Source organism: Megascapheus bottae, chromosome 2, assembly GCF_031878675.1.
Source record: "Megascapheus bottae isolate mThoBot1 chromosome 2, mThoBot2.hap1, whole genome shotgun sequence".
Classification (NCBI taxonomy): Eukaryota; Metazoa; Chordata; class Mammalia; order Rodentia; family Geomyidae; genus Megascapheus; species Megascapheus bottae.
In genome coordinates this window covers 80,280,927-80,302,041 of record NC_143510.1, presented here as the reverse complement: position 1 = coordinate 80,302,041, position 21,115 = coordinate 80,280,927, and the positions used below count along the sequence as shown (strand labels likewise).

The 21,115-nt window shown below is 38.0% G+C and overlaps 1 protein-coding gene across 6 annotated transcripts in view; it reads right to left on the bottom strand.

Moving 5' to 3' along the window:
- The window catches only part of Tmpo (thymopoietin), a 30,354-nt gene continuing 9,239 nt past the window's right edge, over positions 1 to 21,115 (bottom strand). For 2 of the 6 annotated variants that reach the window (XM_090328450.1, XM_090328449.1), the window contains exons 4-5: positions 19,462 to 19,620; positions 16,379 to 18,673 (exon numbers count right to left, since the gene is read on the bottom strand). In XM_090328450.1, coding sequence (XP_090184576.1) covers positions 17,169 to 18,673; positions 19,462 to 19,620 — 1,664 coding nt within the window. In that variant the 3' untranslated portion in view covers positions 16,379 to 17,168. Of the gene's footprint in view, positions 2,186 to 3,806; positions 3,896 to 4,805; positions 4,917 to 5,340; positions 5,437 to 5,535; positions 5,656 to 12,849; positions 12,948 to 16,378; positions 18,674 to 19,461; positions 19,621 to 21,115 lie in introns of those variants that run through there. The other 4 variants (XM_090328451.1, XM_090328452.1, XM_090328453.1 and 1 more) reach the window with 4 other exon arrangements.

The window sequence follows — 21,115 nt, the reverse complement described above, 5'->3', positions numbered from 1 at the left end:
TTAATGACTCCTTTATTATTGAATTATACTGTAAAGTCTACATCTACGATTAGTCAGGAAAAAATGTTTTGCATTTACATCAAGAACACATTTACTCTAATGAAATAAAACAGACACCGACAAAAGACCAAGAACATGTTTTAAAAAAGTGACTACATGTTTACCTGGTCCTACTTTGCTATTTTGGACCATACTCTTCCTATTAGAGAACTGACTTTACATACATGTTAAGTCTGATGATTTATGTCCTCACATTTTAAAGATTAAATGGAGTATTTATTTTTTTTTACAATTTCTAATTATAAGCAAAGACTGAAAACAATATCAAAGAAAAAGTTTGAAAACAAAGTAAGAGCAGATAGCTTTGATCTAAGATTAGAGTAAAACATGGCCCCTCTGTGGCTCATCTCAAAGAGACACTGTTACTCAGAGAGGTAGCACTTCAGACCAGGACTGAGATTTCCGCTGTCTGAAGGACTAGACCCTACAAGTACTTCTGGTCTCAACTGCAAAAGATAAGTGCATCTGTCTACAAAATATCTAAAAAGCTAAGTATCAGATAATACTAATTCAAATAAAATTAATATGCTAATCTGAATATATATCTTCAAGCTCCCTTTTAAAAATTTTCCTTTTTTTTTGGGATGACATTAAAAAATAGCTTACATTTTTAGTGTGCTGTATGGTCAATAACTGTAAAGTTAAGTTTAAATTTGTATGTTTCCTTTGATTCTACTGAAATTATAATTACATAAGACTCTTATTTACCTAATCAACATACATGAGGTAAGTTTAAGCTAAAAAACAAACAAAAAAAAACAACCACAAAGATAACCACTTGAAGATTACATAAAATCAAAATGCCCACACCACATATTCAAAGTTTACAGCTTTAAGTATTAATGTAATTATATGTAATTTAAAAGCAAAATTTTTGTGACTTAAAATCAAATTATATTAAAAAAGAGGAAAAATAACATGGCAGAATTTGGTTTTGGTAATAGAAGACAATGAAACAATACATTCAAATGAACAGGAGAGCAATGTTTCAAATTATAACTTCTAAACAAACACACCCACACACTTATTTGTCTAAAAAAATATTTTGGTAATAAATTGACTGAATAAATGTTTTGCTGTAAATAAAAAGTAAAAAATTCCAATCAGGTTATAGCTAGCTTTCACCCTTCTAAATCATGTACAGCCAGCTAATAGTTCTCTGAGACACCTATATATTGTTGCCTTAAAGATTCTTGTTAAAATCAAACTGTGTTAATGGGTCTTACTGAAGTAGGACTTCCATGATACTAGAAATCATTTAGAAAGTAAAATAGGGCTACACCACCACCATTACTATTAATAAAAGTCACAGAAGAGGTTATTGCTGTGCTTTTCTTTATCAATACCATCAAATTTTGCCGCAGTTATAAAAAGTACAACCAAGTTACCTTTTCTCTTACTGAATTTTATGTTTTACATGTCTGTAATATTTTTTATTCAGTAGAGAATTTTAAAATCTTTTCTGTAGGAGTTACAAGAATTTAAATGTGTAGCTTCATACTGCACTCTCATATTTTGCGCCCTTGTTTTTCAAATACACAAAGAAATTTATTTTCCCAAAAATGAAATAGGATGTCCACATTAAAAAAATAAAGCCTACAAAAAAGTTTCAGAGCTAAAAAAAAAGAGTATTCATATGGCACAATGTGATCTCCTACTAGTCCAAAGGTTTAAGTTGAAGTCCATTTATATATCTTGTTTACTTTTCAATGGAAAACTAAACTTATTGAGGTGAAATCACATTATTTTTAGTTCTTCAGTCAACAAGTATACACAAATGTTTTTCTATATAGTTATTAAAAATAGGAGACCAAGTTGAATGTGCCAAAATGATACCATTCAATTAGATGTTTTAGACCCATCACGAAGAAAATTAGAGAAGGGATTTCCTTGGTTGGTTTCCATAGCTTGATAGACCAAAAACAAAAAAACTGCCACAGTAACAAACAGCAAAATTTTTATCCACATGGGAATGGAGCGTCCCTTTTTTGTCTTTTCTGATTTGACATCTGCCAAGGGAACATACTTAGGAACATATTTGGATGAGAAAGATTCTTCCATCCTGAAATCGCTGAGTTCTAATGGCCGGCCTGCAGCCCCTTTTATTGGTCTGCGACAACTAGCACTGTTGAAAGTGAAAAAAAAAAATGAGAAAAAAAAATTAGGTAAAGTCATGATTTAGATAAATAACAAAATGTCAATGCTACTTCTAAACACATTCCATGAGGTGATAGTTGAAAATTGGTACACAAAGCAGTGAAGTTAACTTAGTTAAAATTTCTCTATATTTTTCACCTTAAAAGAGAGGTGTAAGAGCTGGAAATGAAGTTCTGGGTTTGATTCCTGAGTACCACATTAACAGAAAAAGTTGGATGTGGCACTGTGGTAAGTGGTAAGTGGTGGAATGCTAGTAAAAGAAACTCTGAGACAGTGTCCAGCCCCTGAGATCAGGCCCCAGGACTGGCCAAAAAAAAAAAAAAAAAAGAAAAAAAAAGAAAGGAAAGGAGAAAAAAAAAATTACATGCAGTAGTTCTTGCCTATCTCAGTTATTTGGGAGGCTTGGACCCAGGGCCAAGGCATTATCCCTGAGCTTTTCTGCTCAAGGCTCTACCAAAGCACCACTTCTGGTTTTCTGGTTGTTAATTGGAAATAAGGGGCTACAAATCTGGCCTAGTGGTAGAGTGCTTGGCTAGCATGTATGAAGTCCCGGGTTTGATTCCTCAGTACAACATACACAGAAAAAGCTAGAAGTGGTGTTGTGGCTCAAGTGTAGAGCTCTAGCCTTGAGAAAGCCCAACGACAGTGCTTGGGCCCTGAGTTCAAGCCCTAGGACTGGCAAAAAAAAAAAAGTCTCAGGACTTTCTTGCTTGCCCAGCCTTCTGAGTATCAAGGATTACAGGCATCAGTCAGTGGTACTTGGCATTGTAAATATTCAAAACACTGAAATGCTCAGTAAACCTGCTTTTTAAAAATTTTTCAGGGGCTGGGAATGTGGGTTGGTGGTAGAATGCCTGCCTAGAATGCATGAAGTCTTGGATTCGATTCCCCAGCACCACATAAACAGAAAAAGCCAAAAGTGGCACTGTGGCCCAAGTGGCAGAGTGCTAGCCTTGAGTAAAAAGAAGCTCAGGGACAGAAAAGAAAAAACAGGGAAAACAATTCCTTCAGACCTGGGAATCTATCATACTAGTAGAGCACCTCTTTTTTTTTTTGTTATTGTTGCCATCCTAGCTTGAACTGAGGGCCTGGGCACTGTCCTTGAGCACTTTTTGTTCCAGGCTAGCACTCTGCTACCTGAGCTATAGCGCTACTTCTGGCTTTTTCTGTGTATGTGGTACTGAGGAATGGAATTCAAGGCTTTGTGCACACTAGGTGAGCACTCCACCACTAGGGGACAATCCTGGCCTAGAGCATCTGTTTTAACATGTATCTGGCTCCAGTTTTAATCACAGCACTAGAGGAAAGAAGAGAAAAGAAAAGGAAAGAAAGGAGGGAAAGAAAAAAAGGGAGAAAGAAAAAAATTAGTTTCAAGGAAGGAAGGAAGGATTGATTTTCTTACTAGGTTTTTTTGTTCAGATTTCAAAGTATAGGGTCTGGGTATATAGCTCAGCATACCACATTTGCCTACCATGAATGAATCCTTGGATCTGACTACCAATATTGTTTACCCATCCTTAAAAAAAAACCCCAAAACCAAAAAACAAAACCTCCAAATCCCTTGTACTTGATTCAGAATACTCAAGTACCTAATTCCTGTTGGTGTAGATGCTTCATAGGGGAACATTTCCTTAAGAATATCCCTTTCTATTCTTCTTTCCTCTGTTTTTTCTCCCACCTATTAGGAAACAAACAACCAGAAGTTAAAATTTAGTGAAAACATGCAGTAATTAAAACAATTCTACACATAAGTTTTAGAGAACAAAATGTCCTCTAAATCCATCCTAGCCTTTGACTGCCACGTTCACCTAAATGCCCACACACTACCAAGGCTCCTTTCAAATTTCTTCACTATACAGGTATCTTAATGGAATTATTAAAGAGGAAACTGACATACACTAAGAATCTAGTAATCTAATAAAATATGGCAGTGCAGATTCTCTCACTGACTTTCCTTGTTTTTCATTAATAAAACATTGAGAATGAAAAAATTCCGCTTACTAATTCTGCAACAAATGCTCAAACACACAAGGTGCTTAATCACCACAAACGTTTACTAGAATTTTAGTATGCTTTAAACTAGTGTCAGCGCACCTTCAAACTCAAAATTGTTTCCTCAAAGTTTGTTTTGTTTTGTAAGTTTACAAAATATTTAACCTGCTTTAGTAAAGATTCATTCGCGTTACAATGCACCATGCAGTTAATAGTTTAAAGCTGAGTTATGCAGTTAATTAATCAAGCACCATACAGACACCCTTGGAAATCCAATCATTTGACCCTTTTGACAAAAGAAAAGTAGAGCCTCCCTCACAGTCCTAGTAGTACTTTTAGGCGTGGATCCATGACAACAGAGAATACTATAAGCAGCATACACATGACCACTCCTTAGAAAACTGCAGGACAGCAAAAGGACAGTACTATTAGTACATCATAGTATCGTAGTAGTTAATTTTCATTTTCAATAGTACCTCTAAAATATTTGTGCATATATACACAGGTACACACCACCCAGCAAAGTTAAAATTCTGCTCCCCTCCCCACTCTTTGAAAGATCAATGATAGCATCGATCTAAGTTTTATTCATTTACTTCAGCTCTGGTCAATGGTTTCTTTGGTGTTCTTCTGGGTATGTCTGAGAATTCACTGATTGGCAGAATAGGAGTTGCATGCTTGAAATTTCCAGTCACCCTATTGACAACCTGCCAAGATTCAAATTATTCAGACTCAGAATTAACCAAACATAACAAAGATACTTAAAAAAAAAAATCTGCATCTGTAATGTTTGACATTATCTTAAATAAAAATTTAGACAGTCCCTTGAAACACATTCAGTGCTTCACAAATTGAAACCTTGAAATTCTTCAAATATTTAGTAAAAATTAGTTTCATAATGAGGACATTTGTGTAATGAACTAAACTTATTTTGTATACAGTAGCTATATTGAAAATTCTAAAATTCAGAATATAATTTCTAAGCTCAGAACAATATCATGGAAATCTTTCTAAAAAATAATGAATAGACCATGTAAAGTTGAGATTTGCCACAATTCACCACCTCCCCATTTCCACGTATGAGATAATTTAGGAAGAATACCACTTGTATAGTTTGTGAAACATATTTACTAAAGATTCGTTGCTTGAAGCCATTATAGTTTCAGCTATAGGAGTACTCTCTGAAATTACTGCACCATCTATACGAAAATGTTGTGAAGTTTCCACCTGTTAGTTTGAAAACAAAACAAAAACAATAAATACACAATAATCACTAAAACCCTACCAATCTGAAAACCCAATTCTAAGCAATAAGCCTTGCATCACCCTTTTCCTTGGAGTTCTTCTTGACCCTCTTGTAGATTCCCTAGTTAATGCCTGCAGAGGTCCGACTTTTGAAGATCCACTTGTCCATTCAGTCTCAGTTACTCCAGCTTGAGAATAGCTCTATTCAAGCATTGACACATTAAAAAAGTCATATTCTAACATCAAACACCTTAATAGCCACATTAGCAAAGAAGCCAGAAAAGTTGCTAAATGCCAGTAGTTACAAACAATGCTTTGCCCTCAAATAATTTCTAATGTATTGATGGCACTAACATGTAACCATCAGAAGACAAAGTATGGTAAAATACACTCAATCCACTGATAATAGCTCACAATAATAAAAGCAAGGGGAAAAGCACAACAATTATTACTGGCTTCTTTTGTGACTGTCGGCTATTATGTTTTAGAACTAAGCTGAATTTTTGTCTAATCATTTGCAGACTACCATGGTTTATATGCAAGTCAGTTGTTATTGCAAATCAGCTTTCTTTAAAAAAAAAAAAAAAAAAGGAAGCAAGTGCTGCTCTATATAATCCTAGCTACTTAGGAGGCCAAGATCAGAGGATCATAATTCAAAGCTACCCCACGAAGGAGATCTCTGTGTGATTATCTCCAACTAACCACTAAAAAGCCAGTAGAGGTATGGCTCAAGCTGTAGCATGCTAGTCTTCAGACAAAAAACTAAGGGATAGTGACCAGGCCATGAAACCAAGCACCACCCTGCTACAAACTTTTGGCTAGGGGTATACTAGTGGTAGATCACTTGCTATATAAGGAAACCTGTGGATTCAATCCCTAGCACTGCCTACTGAACTTATGACTCTCAGCATGCAGTAAACACTATTCTTTTCAAATGGTTAAGATTATTTTAACATGTTTTAATTTTAAATTATACACAGCTACCTGAACTCAAAATTTCCCAGATTATTAAACGTTGTGGAAAAAGAATCAAGGTTAGGCAATAAGAAAAACCTGGAAATAATTCTTTCATGAATATACAATCTTAATATGTCATAACTGCAATGTTACACTAGTCTCATTACAAAAAACGATAGGTACCAGCCATAAACAGTGGTTACCTTTTAAGGTAGCCACTAATTTCTTGGGACAGAGAAGGCAGCTTAGTGGTACAATGCTTGCCTAACATGCATAAAGCCCTGGGTTCAATTCCTCAATACCACATACACAGAAAAAGCTGAAAGTGGTGCTGTGGCTCAAATGGTAGAGCACTAGCTTTGAGAAAGCCCAAGGACAGTGCCTAGGCCCTGAGTTCAAGCCCTAGGACTGACAAAAAGAAAAGAAAAAAAAAAGTGGGGGATGGGAAATGGGGACAAAAACATGAGAAAGGGTAGCAATGTTTATGAAGTAATGCACCTTCTAACTGGTGAATATAATGTAATCCTTCTATTAATTACAATAATATATATATGCCAAGCACTACTGGCTCACGCCAAATCCTAGCTATTCAGGAGGCTGAGTGAGATCCGAGGATCCCCGGTCATGTCAGCCTGGACAGGAAACTCCCCAAGACTTTTATCTACAATAAACTACTCCAAAAGGCTGGAAGTGGAGCTGCTCTGGTGGATCACGCCTGTAATCCTAGCTACGCATGAGGCTGAGATCTGTGGATCATGGTTCAATGACAGCCCAGGAACTAAAGTCCATAAGACTCTTATCTCCAAATAACCATCAGAAAATCAGAAATGGTACTGTGGCTCAAGGGACAGGGAAGTAGCATGTTCTGCATTCTAGTTAAAATCCATTAGACCAATGTTTCTCAATACCAGAGTGAGATTAGGTTATCATTTTTACTTTTTTTTTTTGGTAGAAAGAGCTGAAAGTGGTGCTGTGGCTCAAGGGTAGAGCACTAGGTTTGAGAAAGCCCAAGGACAGTGCCCAGGCCCCAAATTCAAGCCCCAGGACTGGCAAAATAAAAAAAAAAAGACTTGAAAGTCTGAGACTCTTAACTACAATTAACCAATAAAACACCAGAAATAAAGTTATGGCTCAGCCAGGCACGGTGGCTCATGCCTGTAATCCTAGCTACTCAGTAGACCAATATATGAGGATCCTGCTTCAAAGCCAGTCAGGGCACTAAAGTCCGTGACACTCTTATCTCCAATTAACTATCAGAAAACCAGAAGTGGTGCTATGGCTCAAAGGGTAGGGTGGTAGCCTTGAGCTGAAGAGCTCAGGGACAATGCCCAGGCCAAGTTCCAGTCCCACAACCAACAGCAACAACAACAAAAAGTAATAGTGCTAGTACTGAGTGGAAAAGGCAAGATAATCCTAAGTGCAAATGCTATTACTGCTACAAATAAAATGAAATTAAATAAAGGTGGGAGCTAGTAGTTCACATCTATAATCCTTACTACTTAAAAAAAGATTGTGAGATCTGAGGATCATGGATTGAAGTTAGAGTAGAACAGTCCAAGAGACTTGTACTTTCTATTACCCAGCAAAACTCCAGAACTAGAGGTGTGGCTCAAGTGCAGCAGTGTCAGCCTTAAGAAAGAAAAAAAGCGAAGTGACAGTGCCCTGACCTTGAGTTGAAAGCAGTACTGCGCATATGCACACGCACGCGCACGCGCGCGCGCACACACACACACACACACACACACAATATAACACTGTAATCCAACACTATGTTATTTAGTTAATCTTACTGGGATTAACTAACTGCTATATAAAATTAGTAATATGATTGCTGTTTTGAGGCCAAAATAAGAATTGTAGTATCATCTGTTTAGCAATCATGTCTCACAGATCTAGGCATGACACATGTTTGTAACCACAGCACTTAGGAGGCTAAGGCAGATGGATCATAGGTTTGAGGCCAGCTTGGGCTAGACTAAAAACTAAACCTATCTTAAAAAAAAAAAAAAATCCCTTAAAATGTTATACAGATACCAAGGAGAAACAAAATATTTTCACAATTCCCTCTGATTAAGCTCTCAGGTAAAATCAGAAGACATCTGGATAGCTAGACTTCAGAATGTAGATAGAAAATGAGTTATTAAGGACTATATATTCCAACTAATAAAAACACTAAGTATAAATTGGGTGCTGGTGGCTCATGCCTGTAATTCTAGCTACTCAGGAAACTGAGATCTGAGGATTGTGGTTCAAACAAAAGTCTGAGATTTTTATCTCCAATTAGCCACTAGTAAACCAAAAGTGGTCAGGCCGGAAGTTTGGTCTAGTGGTAGAGTGCTGCTTAGCATGCACGAAGACCTGGGTTTGATTCCTCGGTACCACATATATAGAAAAAGCCAGAAACGGTGCTGTGGCTCAAGTGGTAGAACTCTAGCCTTGAACTGAAGAACTCGATTGGGGACAGTGTCCAGCCCCAGAATTCAAGCCCCACAACCAAAAGTTTGAGATAAATCAATTATTTTACTTTTTCATACTAACTTAAAAAACAGTTTAAAAATTCTCTTAACACAGAACGGTATTTTCATACAGTGCTCCTGGGACACAAAAACATCCAACTCACAAAGAATATTTGGTAATGTCTGGCAAAAACTACCTAGCTGAAGTTGGGTGTGGTGGCTCACATCTGTAATCGTAGCTACTCAGGAGGCTGAGGATCTTGGTTCAAAGTCAGCACAAAAGGACCTGAGACTTTTTTTTTTTTTTTTTTTTGCCAGTCATGGGGCTTGAGCTCAGGGCCTGAGCACTGTCCCTGGACTTTTCTCAAGGCCAGAGCTCTACCACTTGAGCCACAGCACCACTTCTAGCTTTTTCCTATGTATGTGGTACTGAGGAATAGAACCTGGGTCTTTGTGCATGTTAGGCAAGCACTCTACCACTAAGCCAAACTCCCAGCCCCGACCTAAGACTTTTATCTCTAATTAATCTCTAGAAAATGGGAAGTTGGGCTTGGATCAAGGGTCGGTCATTAGCCTTGAGCTGAAGAGCTCAGGGACAACACCCAGGCTGAGTTCAAGCCATATGACCTACAAAAAAGAAAAACAAACAACAACAACAACACAACACTTCCTAGCTGAGCTGGGACTGTAGCTTAATGGTAGAGTTGTGTATGCCTAGCATGCATGAAACAAAAACTCAGCAACAATGAAGATGTCTATATTCTTCTTAGGAACAATTTGTAGGCTATAACAGAGAAGAATGTACAAAGTAAGGTCCCTTTTATAAAAGCATAAAACTTAAAAAGAGTTTTTTTCCTCTGCCAGTCTGGAGGCTTAAATTCTGGGCCTGGGTGATGTCCCTGAGGTTCTTTCTTGTTGAAGGATGGCAGCTTACCACTGAAGTCAACTTCCACTTTTGGTTTTTTTCTGAGTAGTTGATTGAAGATTAGTTTCACAGACATCCTTGCCATGGCTGATTTTAAAGCATGAGCCTCAGATCACATCCTCCTTAGTAGCTATGATTACAGGCATGAGCTACCAGTGCCAGGCTTAAAAAAAGGTTTTCATGGCCTGTGGCTCAGGCCTGTAATCCTAGCTACTCAGGAGGCTGAAATCTGAAGATCATGATTCAAAGCCAGCAAGGGCACTAAAGAACCCAGACTCTTATCTCCAATTAATCTCTAGAAAGCAGGAAGTGTGGGCTGTGGCTCAAAGGATAGGGTGGTAGCCTTGACAGTGCCCATGCCCAGAGTTCAAGCCCCACAACCAACTTTTTTTTTTCTTTTTTTTTGGGGGGGGGGGTCAGTCATGGAGCTTGAACTCTGGGCATGGGTGGTGTCTCTGTGCTTTTCAGCTCAGGGCTACTGCCCTACCCCTTGGGCCACAGCCTCACTTCCCGTTTTCTAGTGGTTAACCGGAGATACAAGTCTCAACGGTTTTAAGTGCCTGGACTGGTTTTGAAATGCTATCCTCAGGTCTCAGCTTCCTGAGTAGCTAAGATTACAGGGGTGAACCACCACACCCAGCTAAAAATTTAACTTTTTAAAAGGAAAAACCAGCCCTATAGGAAATAAAAGCCCTTAAATCCATTAAACCATAACACAAAGAAGAAATTACACCCAATATTTTACACTTATATCCTAGTATATCTTAAATGGAGGAGGGATTCCAAGCTGCATGTAGCAACATTATCAATAGTAATGCAGCATTTCAAAACAAACATGATGTAATAGTTATATAACAGTATCAGTGGAAGAACCAAGATAACAGCATTAGAAAAAAATACCAAGTTTAATATCCAAAGTTATATTCAGATTCATAAATTTGAAATATCATGTTTTTATAATAGTCTTTTCTCTTTCCAGAGGGATAGAAAGAGGTAGAAATAAAAAGAAGAAGGGAAGGAACAGGAGAGAAAGGGGGTCAAGGGAGGGAAGACATGAAGGAAAGGAAGAAATTGAAAACTGAGGTAACCTCTGGCTGGGTATATACCTCAGTGATAAGAGTGCTTATCTAGCATGTATATAAAATACAGTGAAAACCCTTGCAACTGATCATAAATCATACACATACACACACACACACACACCAAGCATTGGGCTGGGAATGTGGGTTGTCGGTAGAGTGTCTAGCATGTATGAAGCTGTGGGTTCAATTCCTCAGTATCACATAAACAGAAAAGGCCGGAAGTGGTGTGGTGACTCAAGTGGTAGAATGCTAATCTTGAGCAAAAAGAAGTTCAGGGATAGTATCTAAGCCCTGGATTCAAGCCCTAGGACTGACAAAATAAAAATAAAAAGAAAAGAAAAAAAATAAGATTCAATTATTAAAAATAATTACTGCCAGGCCAGGAGTTTGGCCTAGTGGTAGAGTGCTTGCCTTGCATATGCGAAGACCCAGGTTCAATTCCTTGGTACTACATACATAGAAAAAAGCTGGAAGTGGGGCTGGGAGTTTGGCCTAGTGGTTAAAGTGCTTGCCTAGCATGCATGAAGACCCGGGTTCGATTCCTGTGGTACCACATACATAGAAAAAAGCCGGAAGTTGTGCTAAGGCTCAAGTGGTAGCGCTCTAGCCTTGAGAAAGTCCAAGGACAGTGCTCAGCCCTGAGCTCAAGCCCAGGACTGGCCAAAAAAAAAAAAAAAAATTACTGCCAGATGCTTGTGGTTCACATCTATAGAACAAGTCTGAGCAGGCAAATCTCCCTAATTATCTAGCAAAATGCAGACGGAAGTGTGGCTCAAGTGAGAGTACAATTAGTGAGCAGAAAAAAGTGAGTACAAGGAGGCCAGCTAATCACAAAGATAACGAACATGATTTTACAGTTCACTGTCTGTCTATATTACTAGCCAAACTAATGCTACCTTAAGTCTGTTCTTGGTAAACTAGTTCATTCATACCTGTTTATTTTCCTCCTAATTTCCTACACTTTTGGGGGGGGTGGACTGGAGGGGGAAACTACACATTGCTTCTTCCACAATTTAAAATAAAGGCAAATTTCTATTCATAATAAAGAAACAATGCATGTAGTTTTAGGATCAAACTAGGTTCAGAGTTTAGGGAAAAAACTACAAATGTTAAGATAGTCAAAAGTAAACAAAGTAAACACCAGTAGCTCATGCTTATAATCTTAGCTATTCAGGAGGCTGAGATCTAACAATTACAGTTCAAAGTTAGTCTCAGGAGAATAATCCCTGAGATTCTCATTTCCAATTAACCATATGAAAATAGGAGTGGAGCTGAGGCTTAAAAGTATTAAGAGTGCTAGTCTTGAGCAAATGCCCATGCCCCTGATGGCCAAGGGGGGTAGGGGAGGCGGCAAGAATTACTCCTACTTTCAAGTAGATACACTAAAAGTGCCTTGGGCGCGGGGAGTTTGGCCTAGTGGTAGAGTGCTTACCTAGCATACACAAAGACCCAGGTTCAATACACAGAAAAAAGCTGGAAGTGGTGTTGTGGCTCAAGTGGTAGAGCTCTAGCCTTAAGAAAGCCCAAGGACAGTGCTCAGGCCGAGTTCAAACCCCAGGACTGGGAAAGGGAAGAAAGGGAAGAGAGGGAAGAGAGGGAAGAGAGGGAAGAGAGGGAAGAGAGGGAAGGAAGAATTTCTCTCAGAAAGCAGCATGATCATACAGCACTTACCTAACCTGGGCGAGATGCTGGGATCCCTAGCCTATGTTGGTATGTCAAAGGTAGAAATGTAATGACTAGTTTTGAATCATGATTAGCATAGAGACACAAACGAGATATTCATCCAACATCTAATTTTGCAGGATATACTCTGGACAAACTCCATAAAATTTACATTCTCATATTTAACAATGAAACTAAGTTTACTGGGTAAGTTGGGTATGTAGGTGTCAACTATTAATCAAAGGCCAAAACACAAGACAGACATAATTGTTGGTCAGATCAGATCTGTACCCAGTTGTGAAAGTAAAGATACCTGATTGTGCTCAATTCTTCGTTGCTTGAGTGTTACTGGTGTCTTCGCTCTGCCCTTTAGTGGTTCTCTCTTCTCAAGCTTGAGTTCTATTTTAGAGTCTGGAAATAATATTGGAGAAATCATTACTCTCTGAAACACACAATTATGTTTTCCTAATATTAATGTGGAACCCTGCTTTTAGGCACTTTAATACACAAAAGTGTGTCTACTGGTAACATAAAAATTGTTTCTTACATTGCCTTACCAAAAAAAAGCCTTTTGCTATTTTACTCATTTTTAGTGTAATACTGCTTTTTTCCCTGTTCTTTCCTTTTACTAAACCTAATAGCTTTAAACATAAAAGTGAATTCAAACTGCTCACAAGAAGGTTTTTCATTAAATCCAATTTCTAAAGCTACTATATTGGAGGATCGTGGGGGAAGCGGTCCATATGATACATTTTATCTTACTAAAATCTGGGCCAGGTGCTAGTTGCTCACACCTGTAATCCTAGCTGTGCAAGAGGCTAAAATCTGAGGATAGAGAAAGATAAAAAATCCCAGACTTTTAATTCTCTAATAAACTAGCAAAAGCTGGACGTGGTGGCTCACGCCTGTAATCCTAACCACTCCGGAGGCTGAGATTTGAGGATCAAGGTTCAAAGCCAGCCTGGGTACAAAAGGACTTGAGACTCTTATCTCTAATTAACCTCTAGGAAGTAGGGCTTGGCTCAAGGGTATGGGGTAGCCTTGAGCTGAAGAGCTCGGGGACAGCACCCAGAGTTCAAGCTTTATGACCAAAAAAAAAAAAGCAAAACAAAACACCTAGGAAAAAGCTGGAAGTGTATGGCAAAGTAAAGCTAAACTAGAGAATAAAGTCCTGAGTTCAAAACACACAAATTAAAATCTGCTGTATGGGCTGGATGGCAATCTGGGTCAAGTCTGCAATTCTAGCTACTTAGGAAGAAAGGTATAAAATTCATGGCTCAAAGCCAGCCCAGGCAGGAAAATCCTTGAGACCCTTATCTCTAATTAACTAAGTGGTAGTGCATTATTAGCCTTGAGCAAAAAAGTTCAGGATCAACACCTATGCCCTGAGTTCAAGCCCCAGGACTAGCTAGCTAGCTAAATAAATAAATAAATAAATAATAAGGTATGTGAAAAGGAGAGAGAGAAGTTTTAAGAGTGAAAAAGGCATGTATGGAGCCGGGTGCAGTGGCTCACTGCCTGCAATCCAAACTGCTCAGGAGGCTGAGATCTGAGGATTGTGGGTCAAAGACAGCCCAGAAGTGGTGCTGTGGCTCCAGGGGTAGGGTGATAGCCTTGAGCTGAAGAGCTCAAGGACAATGCCCAAGCCCAGTGTTCAAGTCCAATGACCACCCCCCCCCCGCCGAAAAAAAGGCCTGTATGGTATCAACCTTCAAGTAACAATGAATGTTAACCGCCAATAAGGTTAATATTTAAGTGAACCTATTATCTCTCTCCTACCAGAGTATATATATAGCTTATACATAAAATGTAAGGCCTTGAATTTAATCCCAAGCACCAAAAAAAAAAAAAAAAAAAACAACCCAACAACAAAAAAACCCCAGAAATAAGACCTTTTGCTATATCTACAGAACACAGAAATACAATAGAGGTAAAAAGAATTTTGTTTTCAGGTATAACCAATCAAAGGTTGTTTCACTTCCCTTTTTCATGATAAAACACTTATCTGAAAACAAGTACTACCACCACCTAAACAGCCATTAACCCAACAACACAAAGACAGATTTCAATGTCTTCATTCTTTACCACTTAAAAATGTACAAAGAGTAAGATAACAGCTTCCAGCTAAGTGGAGTGATACTTCTCCAATCCAGCACCTAGGTGGCTGAGGCAGGAGGATCCTGAGTTCAAGACCAGCCTGGGATACATATATAGTGAGGTTCTGTGGTAATAATGGTAACAATTTTCCTTTTCTTGTGGCCACTTATCATAGTGTAGGGCCGAGTGTGGCTCCAATGGTAGAGAGCTAGCGTAACAAGTGAGGAGTTCAAACTCCAGCATATCAAAAAGAAAAGGGTCAAATTTGTAAACAAAGCACAATTTTGCATGAACTTAATAATATGCTAAAAGGAAGCTGTGGTGTTTTGACCAGTTTTCCAGTCTGACACTAGTCAGAATCTACTTGCAAGTTTCCCCTCAGAAGCTGAATCTTGCTGGCTGCAGTAGCTCAAGCCTGTAATCCTAGCTACTCAGGAGGCTGAGATATGATGATCATAGTTCAAAGCCAGCCAGGGCACTAAAGACCAAGAGACCTATCTCCAATTAACTAGAAAACTGGAAGTGGCGCTGTGACTCAAGGAGTAGGGCAATAGCTTTGAGCTAAAGAGCTCAGTGCCCAGCCTAGAATCCAAGCCCCATGACTGACCCCCCCCAAAAAAAGTGAATCTTGCCAGATTAATTCAGATAGTTCAATTTAAAACTGAGCTATCAAATCCATTCCCATATCCCATCTATTAACAGATCGATGTGATACACTTAGCACTATGAAATCTACTTCATGCTTTAACTTAGAATTTACGAATTACATAACAAAATAAAAAATATATTAGCCAAGCAGAACTCATTAGACAAAGAATCTGGTTACAAATTCCTCTTGTAAATTTATGTCCAAACTACCAATAAAAATATGGTACAAACCACACAACAATAATTAGATCCGGGTGCTGGTGGCTTACAGCTATAATCCTAACTACTCAGGAGGCAGAGATCTGAAGATTATGATTCAAAGTTGGCCTAGGCAGAAAGGTCGGCAAGACTCATCACTACACAGAAGCTCAGGGACAACACTCAGGCTCTGAGTTCAGGGTTCTGGAACCACCCCACCAAAAACAAACCCCAACACTTTAAGTCAAGTTAGTTTTAATGATGATATAAGAAAAAAGGATGCTCATATACAAATGTTAAACTTGTTTTAACTTCATAATAAAATAGACATACAACATGTTTCTGGAGACCACACACACTGTTTGAATTTAACCAACTTTATTGAATTTGCAAAAGCATTCTATAGGATACATTTTTTTAAAGTCACACAGAACTTAGGCACATGTACACATGTACATTTCAGAAAACAGATAACAAAATTACTTTAGAGAACTGCAACGATGGAGTGTGTAGTCTAAGAACAAGGCAATGGCTAGATGAGTATCTATGGCACCACATTTTGTTATGCTACTTTCCACAATGCCTCCAGTTAAACACCCCTACCTTATAATCAGAGAAATGAAAACAAGATACACACATTGCTTTATACAGACACTGGAATAGAGTATGACTGCCCAGGCCTTCGTAAAAATGGAATGTGCTTTTTAAGCATCTAGATTGTAAAGCCATAACCATCCATGAAATACAAAACACATGAAAGAAATTATATATATTGGAAAAAAAAACACTAGCTTTCTAGTATTTCATTTATCTGACAAAATAGTGGTGGTGAATGAGCATGCACAATGGCAGAAACAGAGTTCCTCTAAGTGTGGTCCCGACTGGTATGACCCATGACCCATGACCCATGCATGAACCTGCACCTTTATTAGAAGGAACACTGAATACTGCTTTCATAGCAATAAAAGTTTCCTGCAAAAATAAATCCAGTGTTTGGCATAAAGCATTCCTACATTCAAATTCTCTCAGTTTACTAAAAGAATTTCTTTTGGTGCTGGGAACTGGACCCATAGCTCCCACATACTATGCATATGGCTCTTACTACTGAGCTATAGTCATGCTTATCTTGTCTGTTTATCAGCAAGGGTTATGGACTTACATTTTTGAGCTGCACTGATCTAGAATATTACAAACTGCTGCAGGCACAAGTAAACAAGCAAAAGAAAATAAGAACAAAGTGTGAAAAATGTTAGAAAGTGAAGATACTCAGAAATATCAATAATAAAATTGTTCTAAGTGTACAACCGTGTTTAATTCTATCCTAGGTATCAAGGGTCATTACTGCCAAAAACAGTGAAGACTTCACTTGTATTTGTTGCTGGAATTTTCTTACTTTTGAAGAGATACAAGAGTAAGTAAAATGGGAAACTGAATGATTTGAGGAAAATGTGTGATCTATAAAGCTTAAGAGTTTTTATCCAGCTCTCTGCAAATATTAAAAATAAAACGCAATTCCATATAGGGAATTATTTTTATATATTAAAATTTGATGATGCAAAAAACATTTTGATCCTACTAGCTCAATCTCGAATCCAGAAAGCCTTAAAAGAAAAATTTAGCATAAGAGTCTAGAAAAGCTCTAAGCTCTCTAAATCAAAGGTAAGACAGATGTTTTTATCCTTAATTTTATTAGTGTTTTTTGCCACGCTTTTTGATTACTTTGTGTACTTCTCCTCCAAATAATGTTCCACCTTTAAAGGGGGCAACTGTCAGCTTATTCTTAGAAGCTGAATTAATTTTACAATCCTTCAACCAAAGATAACGGCGACCAGCTGTAGAACAACCCATGGTACAGGCAGCCACCTTTACTTCATCAAATGAAGCTTCACAAAGAAAAGAGGCTGCATCGTATGTTTTGCTTAGAATGTTGAGTGCCTGGTGCGCACAACTAGGATCTGAACTAAGAATTTGTGCAACTTGACTAATGTCTGCCTGCATAGCCTTAGCTACAAAAGCAGTGTGGGTTGCAATCCGTAATGCCGATGCTGCAGCTTCATAAGTTTTACAGAGTACTAGGTCCAACTGTTTATTAGGAGACTCGGGGGAGGCTGCCTGATTACCTGATGGTGGGGTGGCTTCAGAAATCAGCCCTAGGATTTCATCATCTACTTTTGGAACTGACAGTATCTGTGTTGCCTCTCTGGAAGAAACTGGATACTTGCATGCCAGTGAAGGCAGCTGCTTGTCAATTTGCTGCCACTCCTCTTCAATTACTTTTAAAATAGATTCATGGAAGGGAAAGGATAGTTCTGAGGATAGTTCTATTTTATCACTCTGTGATTGCTTAGACATATCTATACCTAAGGTAGTAAGTGAATGAGACACAACAGTTTTAGCCAAAGAAGACATCTGTTCTGATTCAGGTATGTTCTGAAATGCCACAGAGGAACCCGAATCCTCTTTCTCTACTGACTTCTCATGGAGTCTAGCAAACTTCTGTGGAGGAGACAGAGTTTCAGTTTCTTCAAAATCAGGCTGGCCAATTCGTTTGCATATGCTTTCTAAATCCAGTGTGGGTACAGAGTTAGAGGTTCCAGGCAAATTACCTATCCCACTCTGGACTAGCAGAGAATTGACGTAATCTCTGATTGCTTGAGCAAGTGGTGGAGAAATCGCCTGTGACCTCTTTGACTCCTGTAGTACTTCCCTTTCACTGGAGAGAACTGAATGACTTGAAATATTTGACCTCTCAGTACATAATGGCTGAATTCTACCTTTCCCTCCATGGCAAATATTTTCTACTATGTCTTTAGAGTAAGTAGTAGTGGTTTCTCGAATCACTGAAGGAGAAGCTGTAGCTGAAACCAACATGGCAGCAAGATCGGGATGAGAAGATGATGGAGAACTTATTTCTAAGCATCTATCAGACTTGGAAGAAATCCCTCCAGAGGCTAATTTCTGCACCTGTGCCTTGTCAGGCAAGGTTGTAGCAACAAGAGACTCTCTAGGTGTACCTCCCTTTGTAGTATGTGCTCTCTTAGCTGCCTGTGGTTCAGTCCTACCCAAAGGAGGACGGGTGGTGATTTCAGGAAAAGATATATCCTGGAAAAAACCACCAGAGGGAGTAGTTGGAAGTTCAGAAAAAGGAACAAAACCCCTAGTGGACTTCACTTTCTTGTGTTCTTTCTTCTTTCCTGTAGAGGCAAAAGAGGCAGGAAGTATTACTTGTGTTTGAGCTGATTTTATTCTGTGTCGCCTTGCTAAAATAGTGCTGTTGAAGAAAGACTATATTTCAAATTCTTAGTAACCAATGTGGTAGACTATGCCTTGAAAGGCAGTGCTTATGGAGATATAAGCAATTTAGGTAAAATCAAATAATCACTAGAGTAATAAGTAAGTTATGAATTAAAAGCTCACAAATAAACTTATTCTTAAAAGGATATTTATCTTATGTACTATTCTCAAAAATATCTAAAATCTTGTTGAAATTTCCTTAAATTATAAAAAATGTGGTCAAAATACTATTTTAAAGTTGTTGTAAATCAGACTTACCAAAAACATCAATTTATCTATCAACAGAACTGAAATGTCATATTCAAGTGCTACTATCATAAATTAGAGATTATATATATATAAGGTAACATCTAAAAAAATGAAACTTAAATACTAAATGTGACTTATCATACCTCTTACAGAATTTTTAAAAGCACAAAACAGTAACATGTAATAATAGATGAGGAAGTACCAAAAACTAAATTGGAAAGAAAAACGCCAAAAATAATTATGGTATAGTAGTAATAGCAAAAAGGCAAGAGAAGGAACTGTCTTTACAAAAGTGAAATATTAAGTTTTTAATCTAATGATATAAATAGAAATTACATTATATTTTGCTAATATTTTAAATTTTATCTTCTTTGTGGCCACTGTATATTAGGAGTCTGAAAAAAATTACATACAGTTGAGTAACAAGTTTACATTTTACCTTCTTCGTTGTCACTGTATCTGTCAGAGTCATTACTTCCATTCTGTCTTGTGTTTTCTGCTGAAGAAGAGATTGTTGGAAGAGGAGTAGAAGATCTTGATTCTGGTCCTTGTTCCCTCAGTTTCAACAGCTTTTTTTCATATAGCTTTCTAGTTGTTCCTATATTAAGGCAAAACTTATTTTACTATTTACATAGAATTAGTGAGGAAACATTACATGCTTACTTTCATTCTAACTTTACTATACTTAATTGCTTCAAATAATATAATGTACTCTTTTCTAAAACATATTTCTGGGATGGTGATATTAATATGTTCCTTTCAATATCATGTAATTAAGTATAGACTGATAAAGATCTTGTTGGAAATAACCATGTGCCTTTTCTTGTTTGTTCCCTTTTCTTTTTGAGATGGGGTCTTGCTAACTCTGCCTAGGCTGGCCTTGAACTTGTAATCCTACTGAGTAGCAGTATGTGCCACCATGCCAAGCCTGTATGACTATTTCTTACTCCAAGCTTTGGATTTTATGCATTTTCTTTCAAGATACAGAGAATTACTTACCAACATGTGTGCATATTCGTGTAGAAACACAGACACAATACTCAGGACTGAGATCTGAGGACTGAGGTTCAAAGCCAGCCTAGGCACTAAAGTCCATGAGATTCTTACCTTCAATTAACCACTTGAAGACCGGAAGTGGTGCTGTGGCTCAAAGAGGTAGGGCAGTAGCCTTGAGCTGAAGAGCTTAGGGACAGAGCCTAGGCCTAGAGTTCAAGCCCCACTACCAACAACAAAAAACAAAACAACAACAAAAACCCAGACACAAATACAGAAGGTATACCTGAAGAATAACTCTGATTAAATCTCATGACACTATATGCCAGTCCTGAGGCTTGAACTCAGGGCTGCCCTTGAGCTTTCTCAAGGTAAGAGCTCTACCACTTGAGCCACAAAACCAATTCCGGCTTTTTCTGTGAGTGTGGTACTGAGGAATTGAACCCAGGGCTTTATGCTAGGCAAGCACTCTACCACTAGGCCATACTCCTGGCCCCAAGAGATTAATACTTTTGAGTAGCCATTTAATTATAAATAGCTTATCTCGTGTAGGTACCACATACATAGAAAAAAGCCAGAAGTGGTGCTGTGGCTCAAGTGGTAGAGCCCTAGCCTTGAGAAAATCGAGGGACAGTGCTCAGGCCCTGAGCCCAAGCCCAGGACTGGCATAAATAAATAAATAAATAAATAAATAGCTAGCTAGCTTATCTCTGCTTTACAACAACTACACAACATTTCTTAATGTCCATAAGGAAAATAAACAGTGGGTACGTTTCACAAAAACATATATTAAGTAACATTACCTAAGCAGCCTTTAACATGAACAGTATGTGACTTACTGCCTGATGACATCATGCACTGAACTGAAATTTAAACTTAGAATCTCATAGTGCTAGGCATATGCCTTAGCCATACCTCTTTTAGAGTTTTTAAAAAAATTAAAGCAGGTATCAAATGTCTACTGGCAATGTTAAACTTAATTATCTGGATGCTTTATGTCCGTGTTTGTACTGTAACCTAATGATAGAAACCTAGTGTATTTAGTCTAGTTCACTCTTTTTTTTTTTGGTCGGGCATAGGGCTTGAACTCTGGGCCTGGG